This window comes from Onthophagus taurus, chromosome 2, assembly GCF_036711975.1.
Source record: "Onthophagus taurus isolate NC chromosome 2, IU_Otau_3.0, whole genome shotgun sequence".
Classification (NCBI taxonomy): domain Eukaryota; kingdom Metazoa; phylum Arthropoda; class Insecta; order Coleoptera; family Scarabaeidae; genus Onthophagus; species Onthophagus taurus.
The window spans coordinates 24,949,639-24,965,394 of record NC_091967.1 but is presented as its reverse complement, the minus strand read 5'-3'; the positions used below and the strand labels follow the sequence as shown (position 1 = coordinate 24,965,394).

The following is a 15,756-nucleotide window of genomic DNA, read 5'->3' as shown; positions in this document are numbered from 1 at the left end:
ATTGACGTGTCAAAATACTGTCAAAAACAGTTCGCCTTCCACGGTTTTGTTGACGTTGCCGATATTTTCGTAATAATTATTAGAAATGAGCTCGTTTAAACGCGAAAAGAAAGAAGAGGAGGATGGTAAATAAATTATTAATTAATCGCAGTAATGAATAAACGTTTAAATAATTTTAGGTGGAGGCAATCCGTTTCAAAACATTGAAAAGACCACCGTTTTACAAGAAGCACGAACTTTCAACGAAACTCCGGTTAATCCGCGAAAATGTACACATATATTAACAAAAATACTATATTTATTAAATCAGGTATGCATAACTTTAAACGGTATAATTCAAGAATCATCATGTTGCTTAAAAATCGACAATTTTTTTATTTGCCATCAGTTTTTTAATGAATGAGTGCTTTAATTCTTATGAAACGTGTTTCTTATGCTATTATTTGTAATTCGCGTATACTTAAATAGAAATTTGAATTGACAATTAGAAATTGTCAAAACAAAATGTATTCACCTGAAAAAAATGTTTCATGTGCACCTCCCAAAATATTGTGGATCTTGTATTCGATGTCAAGAACATGTTTAAACATCCATAGACAAAAATTGTCACATTGATACCTAGAAAAATTAATGACCCAAGAGTACTGTAATAGCTTTCATCTTCTTGCGACATCATCTTTTACAAAAAAATTAAAGGTTACACCTCCAAGGTAATGAAAAACTAGTTAGAGTTGATAAAGAAATGTAAGGAACTTGAGCTATACTATTTATATCCAAATTGAACAATTGGTTTGGGATTTATAAAAAAAAATGCAAGAAAAAGCGTAAATTCTACACTCAAGTCTCCATACAACCTCAAAAAAGAACACTTAATAATAAGTGGGATAGCCATTACTCTTGATAACTGCTTCTAATCTTCTCGACATTGAAGCCACCAACTTTTGGGTAACAGCAGCATTTATTTTGCCTCTTTCCTCCTTTATTCTCTCTTTTAATTCGTTTAAATTTGTTATGGGATGTTGCCGTGTTTTGCGCTTCATCTCATTCCATAGATGTTCTATGGGATTGAGATCTGGGGATTGTGGAGGGGTATGTAATTGATAAGGAACATTATACAGCAACCACAGGCGCACAACTTCTGCCATGTGCTTGGGATCATTATCTTGTTGAAAAGTAAATGATCTTGCAATCCCAAAATTTACAGCACTTTCTAATAAATTATTTTGTAAGATATCTAGGTAATATCGTTTATCCATGATACCATTTATAAATGTCATTTTACTCACAACATAGCACTACCACCTCCATATTTTACTGTTGGGCACAAATTTTTTGGTTTAAATGCTTCGTTACGTTTTCGCCAAATCTTAAGGCTCAAATCACAATGGAATAAATTAATTTTTGTTTCATCACTAAAAATTACTGAACTGCGTCTGAAAATGTCTTCAGACGCACGGCTAAACCCGATATTTTCTAGTTCTAGGTGTAGTGTTAGTTCTAGTTTTACACTATCACTAGAACTAACAGAAAACCTAGAACTAGAATCATTCGGGTTTAGCCGCACGTCTCTGAAGACGACTAAACCCGAATGATTCTAGTTCCCGGTCTAGTGTTAGTTGTCGTTTTGCACTAACACTAAAACTAACACAAGACCTAGAACTAGAATCATTCCGATTTAGCCGTCTTGAGAGACGTGCGACTAAATCCGAAAGTTTCTAGTTTCGGTCTAGTGTTAGTTCTAGTATTAACATAAAGTCTATTGACACAAAGTCTATCTAACGACTGGTAGTCAGTCGTTATGCATCGAAAGCCTAAGAAAAACAAGGGTGTTTCATCCGTAAATGTACGTTGTAATCTCACCTAGTTTAGTAAAATAAAAGTAAATGATCTCGCTATCCCAAAGTTTCTAGCACTTTCTAATAAATTATTTTTTAAAATATCAAGGTAATATCGTTTATCCATGATACCATTTGTAAATGTCATTTTGCCTGCACCAGCAGCTGACATACACTCCCACAACATAACACTAGCACTCTATATTTTACTGTTGGGTACAAATTTTCTCGTTTGAATGCTTTTTCACGTTTTCGCCAAATCTTAAAGCGCGAATCATAATGGAATATGTTAATTTTTGTTTCATCACTAAAATTATTGATTTCCAAAATTCATCGTATTTAGACGTATTTTTTTTGCAAATTCCAGCCGTTTTATACGGTTCTTTTGTGATATTGTGATATATCCATGGTATCCACTTTTGTGGAGAACATTTCGAATTGTTTCTGCACTTACTGTCCTTTGAGATACAGAATTTAGTCCGTTAGCGATTTTGGACGTTCAACAACACGTTAGCGATTTTGTTGGAACACTTATCTTAGGAAGAAGAAGAAAATAATTTTTATTTGGACTTATATAAAAATAATAACAAATACGAAAAGAAATACATATATAAAACAAACATAAAAAAGAGTCCAAAAGGGCTATAGACCTTAGTCTTCCTGCCCGTGACTTGGAATTCGGTTTGGTTGTACTTAAGTCTTCTCAGTTGGGCCTTATTTTTTTAAGCAGTGTGAGCCGTGTTATGGGACAGTGGGTAATGGAGAGGGGAGTGATGATGAAATTTTTTAGGGCGTTTTTGGGGAAGTTCATAATTGCTTTAAGGGATAAGGATTGTAGACGGGAGTTTATAGGAGGAATCTTTGTAAGGTCGTAAAAGAGTTCATTGGAAGGGTTGAAAAGTGAAACTAGGATCATTCGGGTTTAGCCGTCTTGAAAGACGTGCGGCTAAATCCGAATGTTTCTAGTTCTCGGTCTAGCGTTAGTTCTAGTGACAGTGCTAGATAGCGCTACTTAGCACTAGATATCAGTAAGTTGCATATTTTTGTTGTATTAAAACTGGAACTAACACTAAACCTAGAACTAGAATCATTCCGGTTTAGCCGTCTTGAGAGACGTGTGGCTGAATCCGAATGTTTCTAGTTCTAGTTCTAATGTTACTTCTAGTGACAGTGCTAGATATCGCTACTTAGCACTAGATATCAGTAAGTTGCATATTTTTGTCGAATTAAAACTAGAGCTAACACTAGACATAGAGCTAGAATCGTTCGGGTTTAGCCGTCTTAAGAGACGTGCGGCTAAATCCGAATGTTTCTAGTTTTAGGTCTAATGTTACTTCTAGTGGCAATGCTAGATATCGCTACTTAGCACTAGATATCAGTAAGTTGCATATTTTTATTGAATTAAAACTAGAATTAATACTAGACCTAGAAACTTTCTAGAAAGTGTCTTCAGACGCACGGCTAAATCCGAATATTTCTAGTTCTAGCTCTAGTGTTAGTTCTAGTTTTACACTATCACTAGAATTAACACAAGACCTAGAACTAGAATCATTCGGGTTTAGCCATACTGAGAGACGTGCGGCTAAATCCGAATGTTACGAGTTCTCAGTCTAGCGTTAGTTCTAGTTTTGCACTATCACTAGAACTAACACAAGACTAGAACTAGAATCATTTGGGTTTAGCCGTCTTGAGAGACGTGCGGCTAAATCCGAATGTTTCTAGTTCTAGGTCTAATGTTACTTCTAGTGACAGTGCTAGATACAGCTACTTAGTACTAGATATCAATAAGTTGCATATTTTTGTTGAATTAAAACTAGAACTAACACTAGACCTAGAACTAGAAACTGTCTTCAGACGTATGGCTAAACTCAAATATTTCTAGGTCTAGTGTTAGTTCTAGTTTTACACTATCACTAGAACTAATACAAGATCTAGAACTAGAATCATTCGGGTTTAGTCGTCTTGAGAGACGTGCGACTAAGTCCGAATGTTTCTAGTTTTCGGTCTAGTGTTAGTTCTAGTATTAACACAGAGTCTATTGACACACAGTCTATCAATAATTCGTAGGTTAGGTACTGACCGGTTTAATGGGAAAATGCGTGGTTAACATTGCTTGTGACGTCACATCGAAACATTAATATGATTTTTTGGTATGTTCTACACTTTTCTGCACTTTCTTTTTATTTTTAACGTGTTTTTTGGCTCATTTAAAAAGAATCGATTTTTAAGCAACATAATGATTCTTGAATTTTCGCGTTAAACATCGAGTTCGTTTATAATTTTATTTCAACTTAAATAGGGCGAAATTTTTGGTAACACCGAAGCAACAGAAGCTTTCTTTGCAATGACGAAATTGTTTCAATCAAAAGATGTTATCTTAAGAAGGATGGTTTATTTAGGAATTAAAGAATTAAGCTCTTTAGCTGATGATGTAATAATTGTAACTTCTAGTCTTACCAAAGATATGACTGGTAAAGAAGATTTATACAGGGCGGCTGCTATAAGAGCTTTATGCAGCATTACTGATTCTACCATGTTACAAGCTATCGAAAGATACATGAAACAAGCGATTGTTGATCGTAATTGTGCCGTTAGCAGCGCCGCTTTGGTTAGTTCTTTGCACATGACTAAAATGGCAGGAGATGTTGTTAAAAGATGGGTTAATGAGGCACAAGAAGCTGTTAATAGCGATAATATTATGGTTCAATACCATGCTTTGGGCGTTTTATATCACATCAGAAAATCTGATAGACTTGCTGTTACAAAATTAGTAGCAAAATTAACAAGAATGTCATTAAAATCGCCATACGCAGTTTGCATGTTGATTCGTATTGCTGCAAAATTACTTGAAGAAGATGATTCTGGAAGCGGTTCAAATCAGCTCTTTGAATTTATTGATTCCTGCTTAAGACATAAATCTGAAATGGTTATTTACGAGGCAGCACATGCAATTGTAAACTTAAAACGCACTACAAGTCGCGAATTGGCTCCAGCTATAAGTGTTCTCCAATTATTTTGTAGCTCTCCAAAACCTACATTGCGTTTTGCCGCCGTTCGCACATTGAATCAAGTCGCAATTTCCCATCCAGCTGCTGTAACAGCTTGCAATTTAGACTTGGAGAACTTAATTACTGATTCTAATAGATCCATCGCAACTTTGGCTATAACAACGTTATTAAAAACTGGTGGAGAATCTTCTGTTGAAAGATTAATGAAACAAATATCAATGTTTGTCTCCGAAATAAGCGACGAATTTAAAGTTGTTGTTGTACAAGCGATTCGAGCTTTAGCTTTGAAGTTTCCGCGTAAACATAGCGTTTTGATGAATTTCTTATCAGCTATGTTAAGGGAAGAGGGTGGGTTTGATTATAAAGCTTCTATTGCTGATACTATTATTACCATCATTGAGGATAATCCCGATGCTAAAGAAACTGGTTTAGCGCATTTATGTGAATTTATTGAGGATTGTGAACATACATCTTTAGCTGTGAGGATTTTGCATTTATTAGGAAAAGAAGGGCCACGTACCAAACAACCATCAAGGTAAGTAGTACGAAAAACGCGAATGAATCTTCACTTAAAACGTGTACGATATAAAATTTAAATATTGGTATTAAATTAAAACAATTTTTAAAGGATAGGCAACCAAATATACATACTGTATATGTGTAGCATTGCCGAAAAATATAATAAGTACGGTCATCACCATGACCATTGCTTTTCTATTCGGAACTTTTGTTTTGGATAAAAACATTATATGGAAGTTCGTTCTAATCATTCGTTGCACATTTTTGAGAGGTTGTTGTTTTGGTCGGCATAGAAGCGTGGTCTATTACCGACACTAAGGATCCGTTAACGTCCAAGTCAAAACTGCCTGTAAAATTTTTTGTTGTCGTTTATTAATATTCATTCTTGGTCAAATAAGAAGTTAAAAAAAACTTTGACCAACATTTTTTGAGGAAAGGGGTGTCCTCACCTAGGGATAATGGGCAGTTTAAGTATGAAATTGAGCAAAGCACTTGCGTTCAAAGCAGTGTTTTTGTGCACAACTCACATCTCCAGCAATACTTACAGTGACAAAATACACATCGACCAGAGTTGACCAAATGGACCAATCTGTTAGCCTATACCTTTGAGCAGCTTTCGATGAGTGTCGAGCTAGGTAAGGTTAAATTTCTAGTAGGGGTAGTTTACCGCCAACACACTAAAGTTAATTGTCGCACATTCACGGAGGAACTAGAATCACAGCTATATTATCTTTACTTCCAACGCATGATGAGGTCCTCTGTTTGGGGGGCATAAATATTGATATGTCAAACTTAAATGATAATGATGCTTTGAGATTCAATGACATGATAGAAGGGATTGATATTAAACAATTAATGGATAAGCCAACTCGAGTTTCGCCAAAGACCTCAAAGATCATTGATATCATTTTAACATAGAACCTAGATTTAATTACTCATGTAGATACACTAAACGCTGACGCTATCTCTGATCACGAATTAATCTATTGCAAGCTAACTTTTATAAAATCTACTGAACAGCCTACGTTCAAACGGTATCGTGATTTCGGTAATTTTGATAAAAATAAATTCTTAAGTGATTTCGTAGCATTTCCCTTTAACAATATTTACCGTATTCTATACCTTTTCAAGCACAAATTGGCACTAATCAGAATCAAAATGACATTAGTCAAAATCATATTGGCAATGTCAATTTCAAATTGGCATTAGTCAAAATCAAATTGACAATAATCAAAATTAAAATGGCATTAGTCAATATCAAATTGGCAATAAACAATATTATATTGGCATTAATCAACAAATTTAGCACTAATCAAAAGCAAATCGGCATTAAACAAAATCGAAATGACATTAGTCCATATCATATTGGCACTTATGAATTTTAAATTGACATGGAAATAAAATTATATATCAGCTATTTAATGCTAAATGAAATGGGCAAAAACATTTTATTGACTTACAAACATAGTAGATAAACAATTATATTACTTAAGAAAATAGGTAACGTCATGTTTTAAATAACACTCTTAAAAATTTATATCTTGCATATTCAATGCAGAAGGGATAAATCGTTGGATGTGGGCAATAAACATTGCGCAATTGGCAACAGTAATCTAATTTCTGCATTCGATATTCTATTTGAGTCAGATGATCCCGGTCAGCACCAGCCAAGATGTTATTTAGCTGTACAGCCATATCTGCTTTTACTCCTGCTTTTAATGCAGACCACGCTTGTTCAATAGGATTAAACATAGGGCTGTACGGACTTAGTCGTAAAAGTGTGTGGTGTTCAAATTCGTTTTCTGCAAAAACCTCTTCAATAGTCGAGTGGCATGGAGCATTATCAATAACTAATGCAACTCCAGTTTGGTAAAGGCCTTGCGCTCTTCTTAGGCATTGCCTCACAAATTCATTTGCTTCCGGCTTCTTGAAAGAGCCCCGACGTAGTTCGGAATGAATTAGCCCCATGTTTCCAATGCATCCTATTAGGTGAATATTCGACCCTCTGCAACCTGCAGACACTGTTGTGCAGCGAGTCCCTTTTTTTGAACGACCCTGAGTCCGCGATATGAACAAATTAAAGTTTGTCTCGTCCATGTATATGATAGGTATATTTTGTGCTTGAAGATCCAATAAATTTTCTACATAAATACTCCTGCTTGTTTTCGTTTGAATACTATTCGCGTTCTCTGGTTCTCTACGAGCAGTCTTCAAAGTAAACATCAATCCATTGAGATGCTGTCGAACGCATTCGTTGGAGACATTGAGTGCAAATCTTCACGCATTTTTTCACTGTCCTTTAAGAATAATTTTAGGATTTTCTTCGACTGAACGTTCCATGAATTGACGGTGCTCATCAGTTATTTTAGCTCTACGTTTACCTCCTCGCTGCTTTTCCGGTTGTTCTTGGTTGTTAACCCATCGATACGCGGTTCTTTTTGGCACCTGTAGTACGTTTGCAAGATTACGCCAGTCACCAGTGGCATTATACAAAGCACAAATCTGTGTCCTCAGATTTGCAGCAGCATTTTCTTTAAATAAGGCATCTCGTGTGAATATAATAGTTGAAATCTCGCAATAAATTACCATAAACTTGACAATAACCGATAAGTTAACAATTGTTTGACACCGATTTATACATTTATTTTTCATGCCATCTTGATATTGTTTGGTGCCAATATGATATGATATATGGACTAATGTCATTTTGATTTTGTTTAATGCCAATTTGCTTTTGATTAGTGCTAAATTTGTTGATTAATATCAATATGATATTGTTTATTGCCAATTTGATATTGACTAATGCCATTTTAATTTTGATTATTGTCAATTTGATTTTGACTAATGCCAATTTGAAATTGACATTGCCAATTTGATTTTGACTAATGTCATTTAAAAATTAATTTTTAGCTTAAAAAGGTAAAATGAGGTAGATGTTAATGATAAAGTATCTTTTCTTACCAATAATTTAATAAATCTTTTTGATATTCACGCACCTGTTAAAACAACTACACGCCGTTCGAATGCTAGCCCATGGTTAACAAGCAATACCAAATTTTTGATGTCTTTGAGGGATAAAGCAAAGGGTAGATGGAAACGGACCAGGGCTGTTGCGGATCATAACGAATATAAAGAATTAAGAAATTTTACGGCTCGTGTTATTCAAGACGAAAAGCGAGCTTATGTCAACTTTCGTATGTGTAGACCGGGGGATGCGTCCTCAGATGTCTGGAAACGTTTACGAAAGATAGGTATTTTGAAAAATAAGCTGTCGCTACCAGAAACCTTATCAAATGTCAATGATATAAATGATTACTTCATTTCCGCCCTGCCGCCAGCCACTACTTCACAACAATTAATAAATTCCTACTTAAATGATCCGAAAGATGGAGTAAATATTTTTGAATTCAAATTGGTCTCTCGGGCGGAGGTCGAGAGGGTTTTTCTTACAATGAAAAACACTTCTGCTGGCGCGGACGGTGTGTCACAGTTCATGTTAACACTATAGTTTTTTAAACGATGCTTCTCATATCAGATAGTCTTGAAATACAATTCGCTACCAAATGAGTTTAAAAAATGCGCGTCGAAACAATTTAAAATCAAGTACAAACGATTCCTCTGTGCTCTCTCTGGCTTTCGTGCCTGACGCCTGTCGCAGTTTCAAGCTCTGTGGCTGTTTCAGTGAATTATTCAATGTACCAGTGAACTGTTGTTTCTCTGTTTTTTCTGCTTCGTTCGATGATGGGTCTGCATTTCATATAATATTAAGTTTTTGTTTTTTCTCTTTTTTAAGGTTAGGGAAAATTTAATTTACCGTTGTTCTTTTGTTATTTGTAGTTTATTTTTTGAGTTCATTTGATCAATGGTGCTTCTTTTTTTTGTGTTTAATGTAATGTAAAGGTTATGTTTGAAAAGCGTCTTGTCGCAATTTTGCGTCAGACGAAACATCGCCAATTTTCATTTCTATGTATATCGTTTTAGTTTTTTACTGTTTGTTTGTATATATATATATATATATATATATATATACTTGTTTTGGAAATGGAAATAAAGCTTATTATTATTATTACCTATAGAGTGTCCATTGGAGGAAGAATGTAGTGGTGACCAATTTTGCGTATTGTTTGGATTTAGCAGTTAGTAATGCTGGGTGTGGCAGCACATTCATGGCCGAACTATCCTTTCTTTAAAAATTTTTATTTATCATGTCAATATCATTTACCAATTTACGAATTTACAAGAGTGCCTTTCAGGTTCAGAAACGCAGCACAGACGTTCAAGCGGTCTATTAATGAAGTCACTAATGGTTTAAACTTTGTATTCGTGTATTTAGATGACATTCTTATAGTGAGTAAAAATGAGGACGGTCATCTTTCGCATTTACATCAACTTTTTGAAAGATTAAATAGTTTTGGCATGAATATAAAAGCTTCAAAATGTGTTTTTGGCGTGCAATCCATTGATTTTCTTAGTCATACCATCTCATCAAATGGACTTCGTCCTTCATCCAATAGGATTCAGGCCATTAATAATTTTCCAAGACCGAAAACCCTTAAGGAATTGCAAATATTTTAGGTATGATTAATTTCTATCATCCTTTCGTCCCAAATTTTTCAGCGATTCTTAGTTCTTTGTATAATCTGTCTAATTCTTTGAAAAATGATAACAAAAAACACATCACTGTTTGGTTAGATTAACATTCATTTAATACTGCAGAAACTCTTTTAAGTCAATCAATTGTTCTTGCGCAACCTTCTCGTACAGTCAAGTTGTCAATAACAACAGATGCTTCATCTAGAGCAATTGTAGCAATCTTTTCAAAAAAAACTTTCATCTTCACAGATCAATTACTCCACGTACGATAGAGAACTTCTGGCAATATATTCAGCGATTACATTTTTCAAACATTTTCTGTATGGCTATAATTTTACGATTTTTACCAACCTTTAATTACTTCATTTTATTCTAAAGCTGACAAAACTCCTCGTCAGATACGTTATCTACATTATATTATTCAATTTACATCTGATATTCAATTTATTAAAGGATCTGATAACATAATCGCAGACGCATGGTCTCGAGTTGAATCGTTAACTTCTCTTTTTCCTAATGTCAAAACTATACAAGTAGCGCAAAAAAATCATCACTTGACTAAGCAACATTTTATCGTTTTTAGAGATTTTCATGCTGTCTGGTAGGTAAAAATGTAACCTATCTAGATAGAATGCAGAATACCGAAAGACCTAAAATACTATTTGTTTTAAAGGATAACGCTTCAAATTCGATTTGCATCATACGTCTAAGAACCGACTTAGATACACCAAGAAATTCTGCAATAGAAAAAATAGAGGAACCTACAATTTCTGACCAGTATCGTTTTCTAGATGTTAGTATAAAATTAAAAGTTTATATCTTTTATTTTATATAGAATTTAAGTCTAACTAGTTTCGGCCCTTGGCCATCTTCAGAGACTCTATAAATAGATTAACATCTCTCATCTTATCCATTTTATAAACAACAGCGGTAGGTAACGCTAGTTAGCATAAGATTCATTATGTTGCATATTTTTATTGCACTAAAACTAGAACTAACACTAGAACTAGAAAGTTTCGGGCCTGAAGACGCACGGCTAAACCCGAAACTTTTTTGTTCTAAGTCTAGTGTTAGTTCTAGTTTTACACTAGCATTATCACTAGAACTAACACAAGACTAGAATTATTCGGGTTTAGCCGTCTTGAGAGTAGTGGGACTAAATCCGAATGTTTCAAGTTCTCGGTCTTCTATGATTTCCTTTGCGTTCCAGGGTATGATATTCCAGGTGGCAACTCTAAGTTTATGTTGTTTCCAAATCTTGGTCCATTTTCTCGCCGTTGCACATACGGGTATTTGAACGATCTACGCGTCCAAAATGATTTTATGTTTGATATTGGTTCTAAACGATATTAGTAAATGAAACAAAGGTTTTAATATTAAATCGAGACGTATTTATTCAAAACAAAAAGAAAACATCAAAAAATCTGTAATTTTTCAGACAAATGTTCATCTTCGCTTTCTGCAGAATGACCAAGTTCATTCGGATTCGCGGACATAAGTAGAGCAATTGCTTCTGGCAAGAAAGAATTAAGTTTTCTACTTTTTACCCTACTCATGCTACTTAACAGAGGGTCCGAAGTCAAAAGAAGCCGGTTAAAAATGTCTCTGTTGCAGTTGTCTCTAGAAAATTTTCGAGCGAAGTCTTGGCGGTATGACCTGAAATGCTTATTACGCGCTTCCGCGGCCTCTTCGGGGAGCTGCTCAATGGGTAACAATGCATTTTTTATTATAACTGCACCATGGATAAGGATTTTGTGCATTGTTGGTGTCATAGGATGCCAAGGATATAGATAGACATATAAGCGAGCAGTATCTAGTGCATATTTATCGTATTTTACAGCATCGAACCAGTTTCTTTTCGAAATCTAGCTTGAATTTCCAGTTTCTTATCATTTTCGATTTTTTTTTCGGCTTCAGTTTTCCTCTCTTATTTTTTTACAGGCAATTTATACGCCAAGTGGTTCAGGATTTATCTCTTTTTTAACATCTAATCGGTTGAAATCCTTAGAAGTTGCACCGCATATGTAGCACCGGTTTGTGGATTTCGTACCTGTGGCAGCATTGCAGACTTTACCGTCTACCATTGTCATGATGAATGATTGTTTCACTAAAAATTTTTCCCCATTTAAATCTCTGTTGCCGTTAGTGAATAGTAGAGTTTTTGACATAATTAATTTCTTCTTCCGTTATGTCGGTACTCTCTTTTACGAAACGAAACCTGATTGGCCGGCAATATCGTGGTGAAGAGGGTGTTGGGTTTTCCCACACAATCTTTTTTTCATCTTGGCCACAAACCAATCGTAGAGGGACGAAACAGCTCTGAAATATATTAGCATCTGAGTCAGCATCATTTTCAAATTTTTGTTTGTACTTAGATTGCTGAGGTCCGTCACAACCCCATTTACATATTATCTTTAGGCTATCTCGTTCTTTCTCGTTTAATGTCATCAGGACTTCTTCTAGGGAGATTGACAGGCGCCTTACGGTTAGATCAACCAAAGATTGTAAGTCGCTTTCAGCGCAGGTACTTGTTACTTTGCATGCCTCTGGCGGTGGGTAACATTCTTGTTTTATCTTTTGTAAAAGGCTGTAACAAGGGAAGAACTTTTTGTTGGTATTTCTAATTATTTCGTACTGTCGACGACTTAAATCAGCTTCTACAAACATTGCCAATGCTTGCAATGGTGTAAGAGGGCCAGTTTGTTCTTTTCTTGTTTCAGAAAATGCCCTCGTATATTTTGTTGCACGTGTCGGACTAGTATTGGTGATTTCTTTTAATATATCGCAAGCATTTCGTTTTCCACTTTTCCGCAACTGAATCTGAGCAGCTTGAACGATCACATCTTCTTCTACATTAGACCGAATTTTCTCAGTTTTCCTCCTTTTTGTTCTTTCACTTGAATCTCCAAATAACTTACGTGGGCGGCCTGGCCGATTTTATATCTCAACAGTTCCTTCAAGCCATGAATCATTGTATTTGCAAAACACGTCTTCCTTCTTATGAGCCTTTGACCACCTTTGTCTTAATTGGCTTTTAAAGTGAGAAAAGGTGGATTTAAAGGTCTTAATTTGTTCTTCTGAGTACACTCCGCATGACAGAAGTTCCTCATTCAAGAAAGTCAGTTTTTCTTCCAAATTAGGCAAATTAAAGCTCTGCATGCGGCCGAACAAGTATTTACGGGTCACAGTTCTTGTTCCCGAGATTCTTTGGGAACCTAAAACAAAAAAGACAGCTTAAAAATTCACTTAACATAAATAAAGACTTTTATACGTTTTCTTCAAAACAATAATTAGGTACTTATCCGCGACTTTCAGCGGCAAAATTTTGGATTAGTCATTACTCAAAGCTTTAAACTTTCGATTATATCAAGAATTATGACAGGATCTAACTTGGTAGTATAACATATTCCTTTTTAAACACAAATTATAGCTAAAAAATATTCCATATTACGCGTGAATTTCAATATACTAAAACGAAACTTTCCCATTACAAAAATTATACAAATTATATTTAAATTAGTAGATACTTACCTGCTTTATCAGGATCCATAACTTTTTTCTTCCAAAATAAACGCAAAATAACAAATATTCACTATTAACTCCGTGTTGCAAACGAACGCCCCGAGAACAAACACATACACCATGTGACACTATTAAATTCCGAAAGCCCATGGAAGCGCGACATGCACGGTGGGAAGGCGGGAGGGGTTGGGTATTGTGATTTAACCTGTCAAGCACCCTAGACTTTTGACTGGGATGGTTGACTTTGACTTTTGACAATTTGACTTTTGGCCGCTTAGATCGTTCAAATACCCGTATGTGCGTTGTCATCATCTTTCCATCAATCAAATTCCGAGGTTGGCTTGAGGTTCTGTGAGCTGTATTGAATTTTTCCTCCAGGTCTGATCTGTGAACCCTCCTCCTTTATCCGGGCTTGAGATCAGCTATGATACCTGTTGTCGTCCAACACAGGCGGAGTTATTAGTTGAAGTAGCGGGATGCACTAAGGCGGCAGAAACATGGTTACAATTTGACCATCATTGCTTTTCAACTGTGCCTCTGAAGCGTAACAGGGAGCATTGTCGATTCATAACAGCGTCTTCCATTTGATTGTTCTCTTTTTGAAATGTTCTTACTTGTTTGACAAAAGATGTATGAACCTATTCAACAAATAGAGATGTTCTCTTTAATTGTTTTGGCTCTCTTTAACTCCCTTAGAAGTAGATTGTATATACTCTTCATCATTCTGAATGAAGTATTCCATTATTATTTTGTCTTTCTCTTCTTCATTAACCTGATGGTTTTTTTCAAGGTGATTTACAAATAAATCAACTTTCTGTTAACTGTTCCTTGCCCATTTTCAGTTCTTAATGGAGGGATAGTCTTCTTCTTAGGTTTCTTTTTTCATATATTACTTGTCTAATATAGATAGTTCTTTTACGACGAGTACTTGGCGTTAAGAAAATTTTAAAATGGATGTATAGATGTAGAAAGTTTTGGAAACACTGTTCAAAATAAATTTTTAATGTTGATAAATTATAATTAATAATTGAATTTGTTTTAGATATATTCGATTCATTTATAATCGAGTATTACTTGAAGACCCAAGATTTCGTGCTGGCGCAGTATCAGCAATGGCACAATTTGGAGCAACATGTCCTGATCTTCTTGATAACATTCAAGTTTTATTAACGCGGTGTCAAATGGATCCTGATGATGAAGTTAGAGATCGAGCTACTTACTACAGCAATATTTTAAGGGAAGGTGATAAAAGCCTTTTCAGCAATTACATAGTTGAGCCAATGAAGGTTTCAATTCCGGCTTTAGAGCGATCTTTAAAAGAATACGTTCAAGGGCCTACAGATCAACCATTCGATATAAAATCAATTCCAGTTGTAACTCCAACAGCTCCAGAAGAGATTCATGCTGCCGCCCAAAAAACCGAAGGAATGTTAATTTCAACCGGACCAACAACAAAACCGGTTCAAGCTACAAGAGAAGAAACATATTTGAAAGAAATGGCTACAATTCCTGAGTTGCAACAACTTGGGCCTCTATTTAAAAGTTCTGAAATTGTTGAACTTACAGAATCTGAAACTGAATTTGTTGTTCGTTGTATAAAACATTGTTATAGTAAGCATTTGGTGTTACAATTTAATTGCACCAATACTTTGAGCGATTTATTGTTGGAGAAGGTTCGAGTTCAAATTGAACCAAGTGAAGATTACATAATCGTTAAAGAAATTCTGTGTGCTAAAATTCCATACAACGAAACTGGAACTTCTTATGTTATTTTACAATTTCCAAATGAATTAAATGCTTCTGTAGGAACATTTGGAGCCGTTTTAAAATTTGTTTCGAAAGATTGCGATCCAAGCACAGGAATTCCGGATTCTGATGAAGGTTTCAATGATGAATACATCCTTGAAGATTTAGAAGTAACGCCATCTGATCAAATTTTAAAAGTTAGTAAAGTAAATTGGTCAGCCGCTTGGGATGAAGCAAGTGAAGCTACAAATTATTATGTTACAAATATTGTGTTTTCTTTAAGTTCTGTTAACACTTTAGAGGAAGCTATCAAAAATATTATTCAATATTTAGGGCTTCAACCTGCTGAACATTCTGATAAAGTTCCAGAAGGAAAGAGTGTTCATTCGTTACTTTTAGCGGGTGTTTTCCGTGGTGGTATCGATATTTTAGCACAAGCTAAACTTGCTTTGGCTGATACAGTTACAATGGAACTTATTGTAAAAGCTACAGATGAAAATGTCGCCGAATTAATTGTATGTTCTATAGAATAA

General features: G+C 35.0%; 1 protein-coding gene across 1 annotated transcript; it reads left to right on the top strand.

The window, feature by feature from the left end:
* The first annotated feature begins 11 nt into the window (after positions 1-11).
* gammaCO (coat protein (coatomer) gamma) lies at positions 12-15,756 on the top strand. Its single transcript, XM_071194553.1, has 4 exons — positions 12-125; positions 180-310; positions 4,135-5,378; positions 14,520-15,756. The coding sequence occupies exons 1-4, from the start codon at positions 86-88 to the stop codon at positions 15,754-15,756; spliced, it is 2,652 nt and encodes an 883-aa protein (XP_071050654.1). The 5' UTR covers positions 12-85.

Excerpts from the sequence above, each read along its gene's own strand:
- gammaCO (XM_071194553.1), top strand. The coding sequence starts at position 86 with ATGAGCTCGTTTAAACGCGAAAAGAAAGAAGAGGAGGATG. Across the intron at positions 126-179 it reads AAAGAAAGAAGAGGAGGATG|GTGGAGGCAATCCGTTTCAA; the intron begins GTAAATAAATTA and ends AAATAATTTTAG. Across the intron at positions 5,379-14,519 it reads CGTACCAAACAACCATCAAG|ATATATTCGATTCATTTATA; the intron begins GTAAGTAGTACG and ends AATTTGTTTTAG.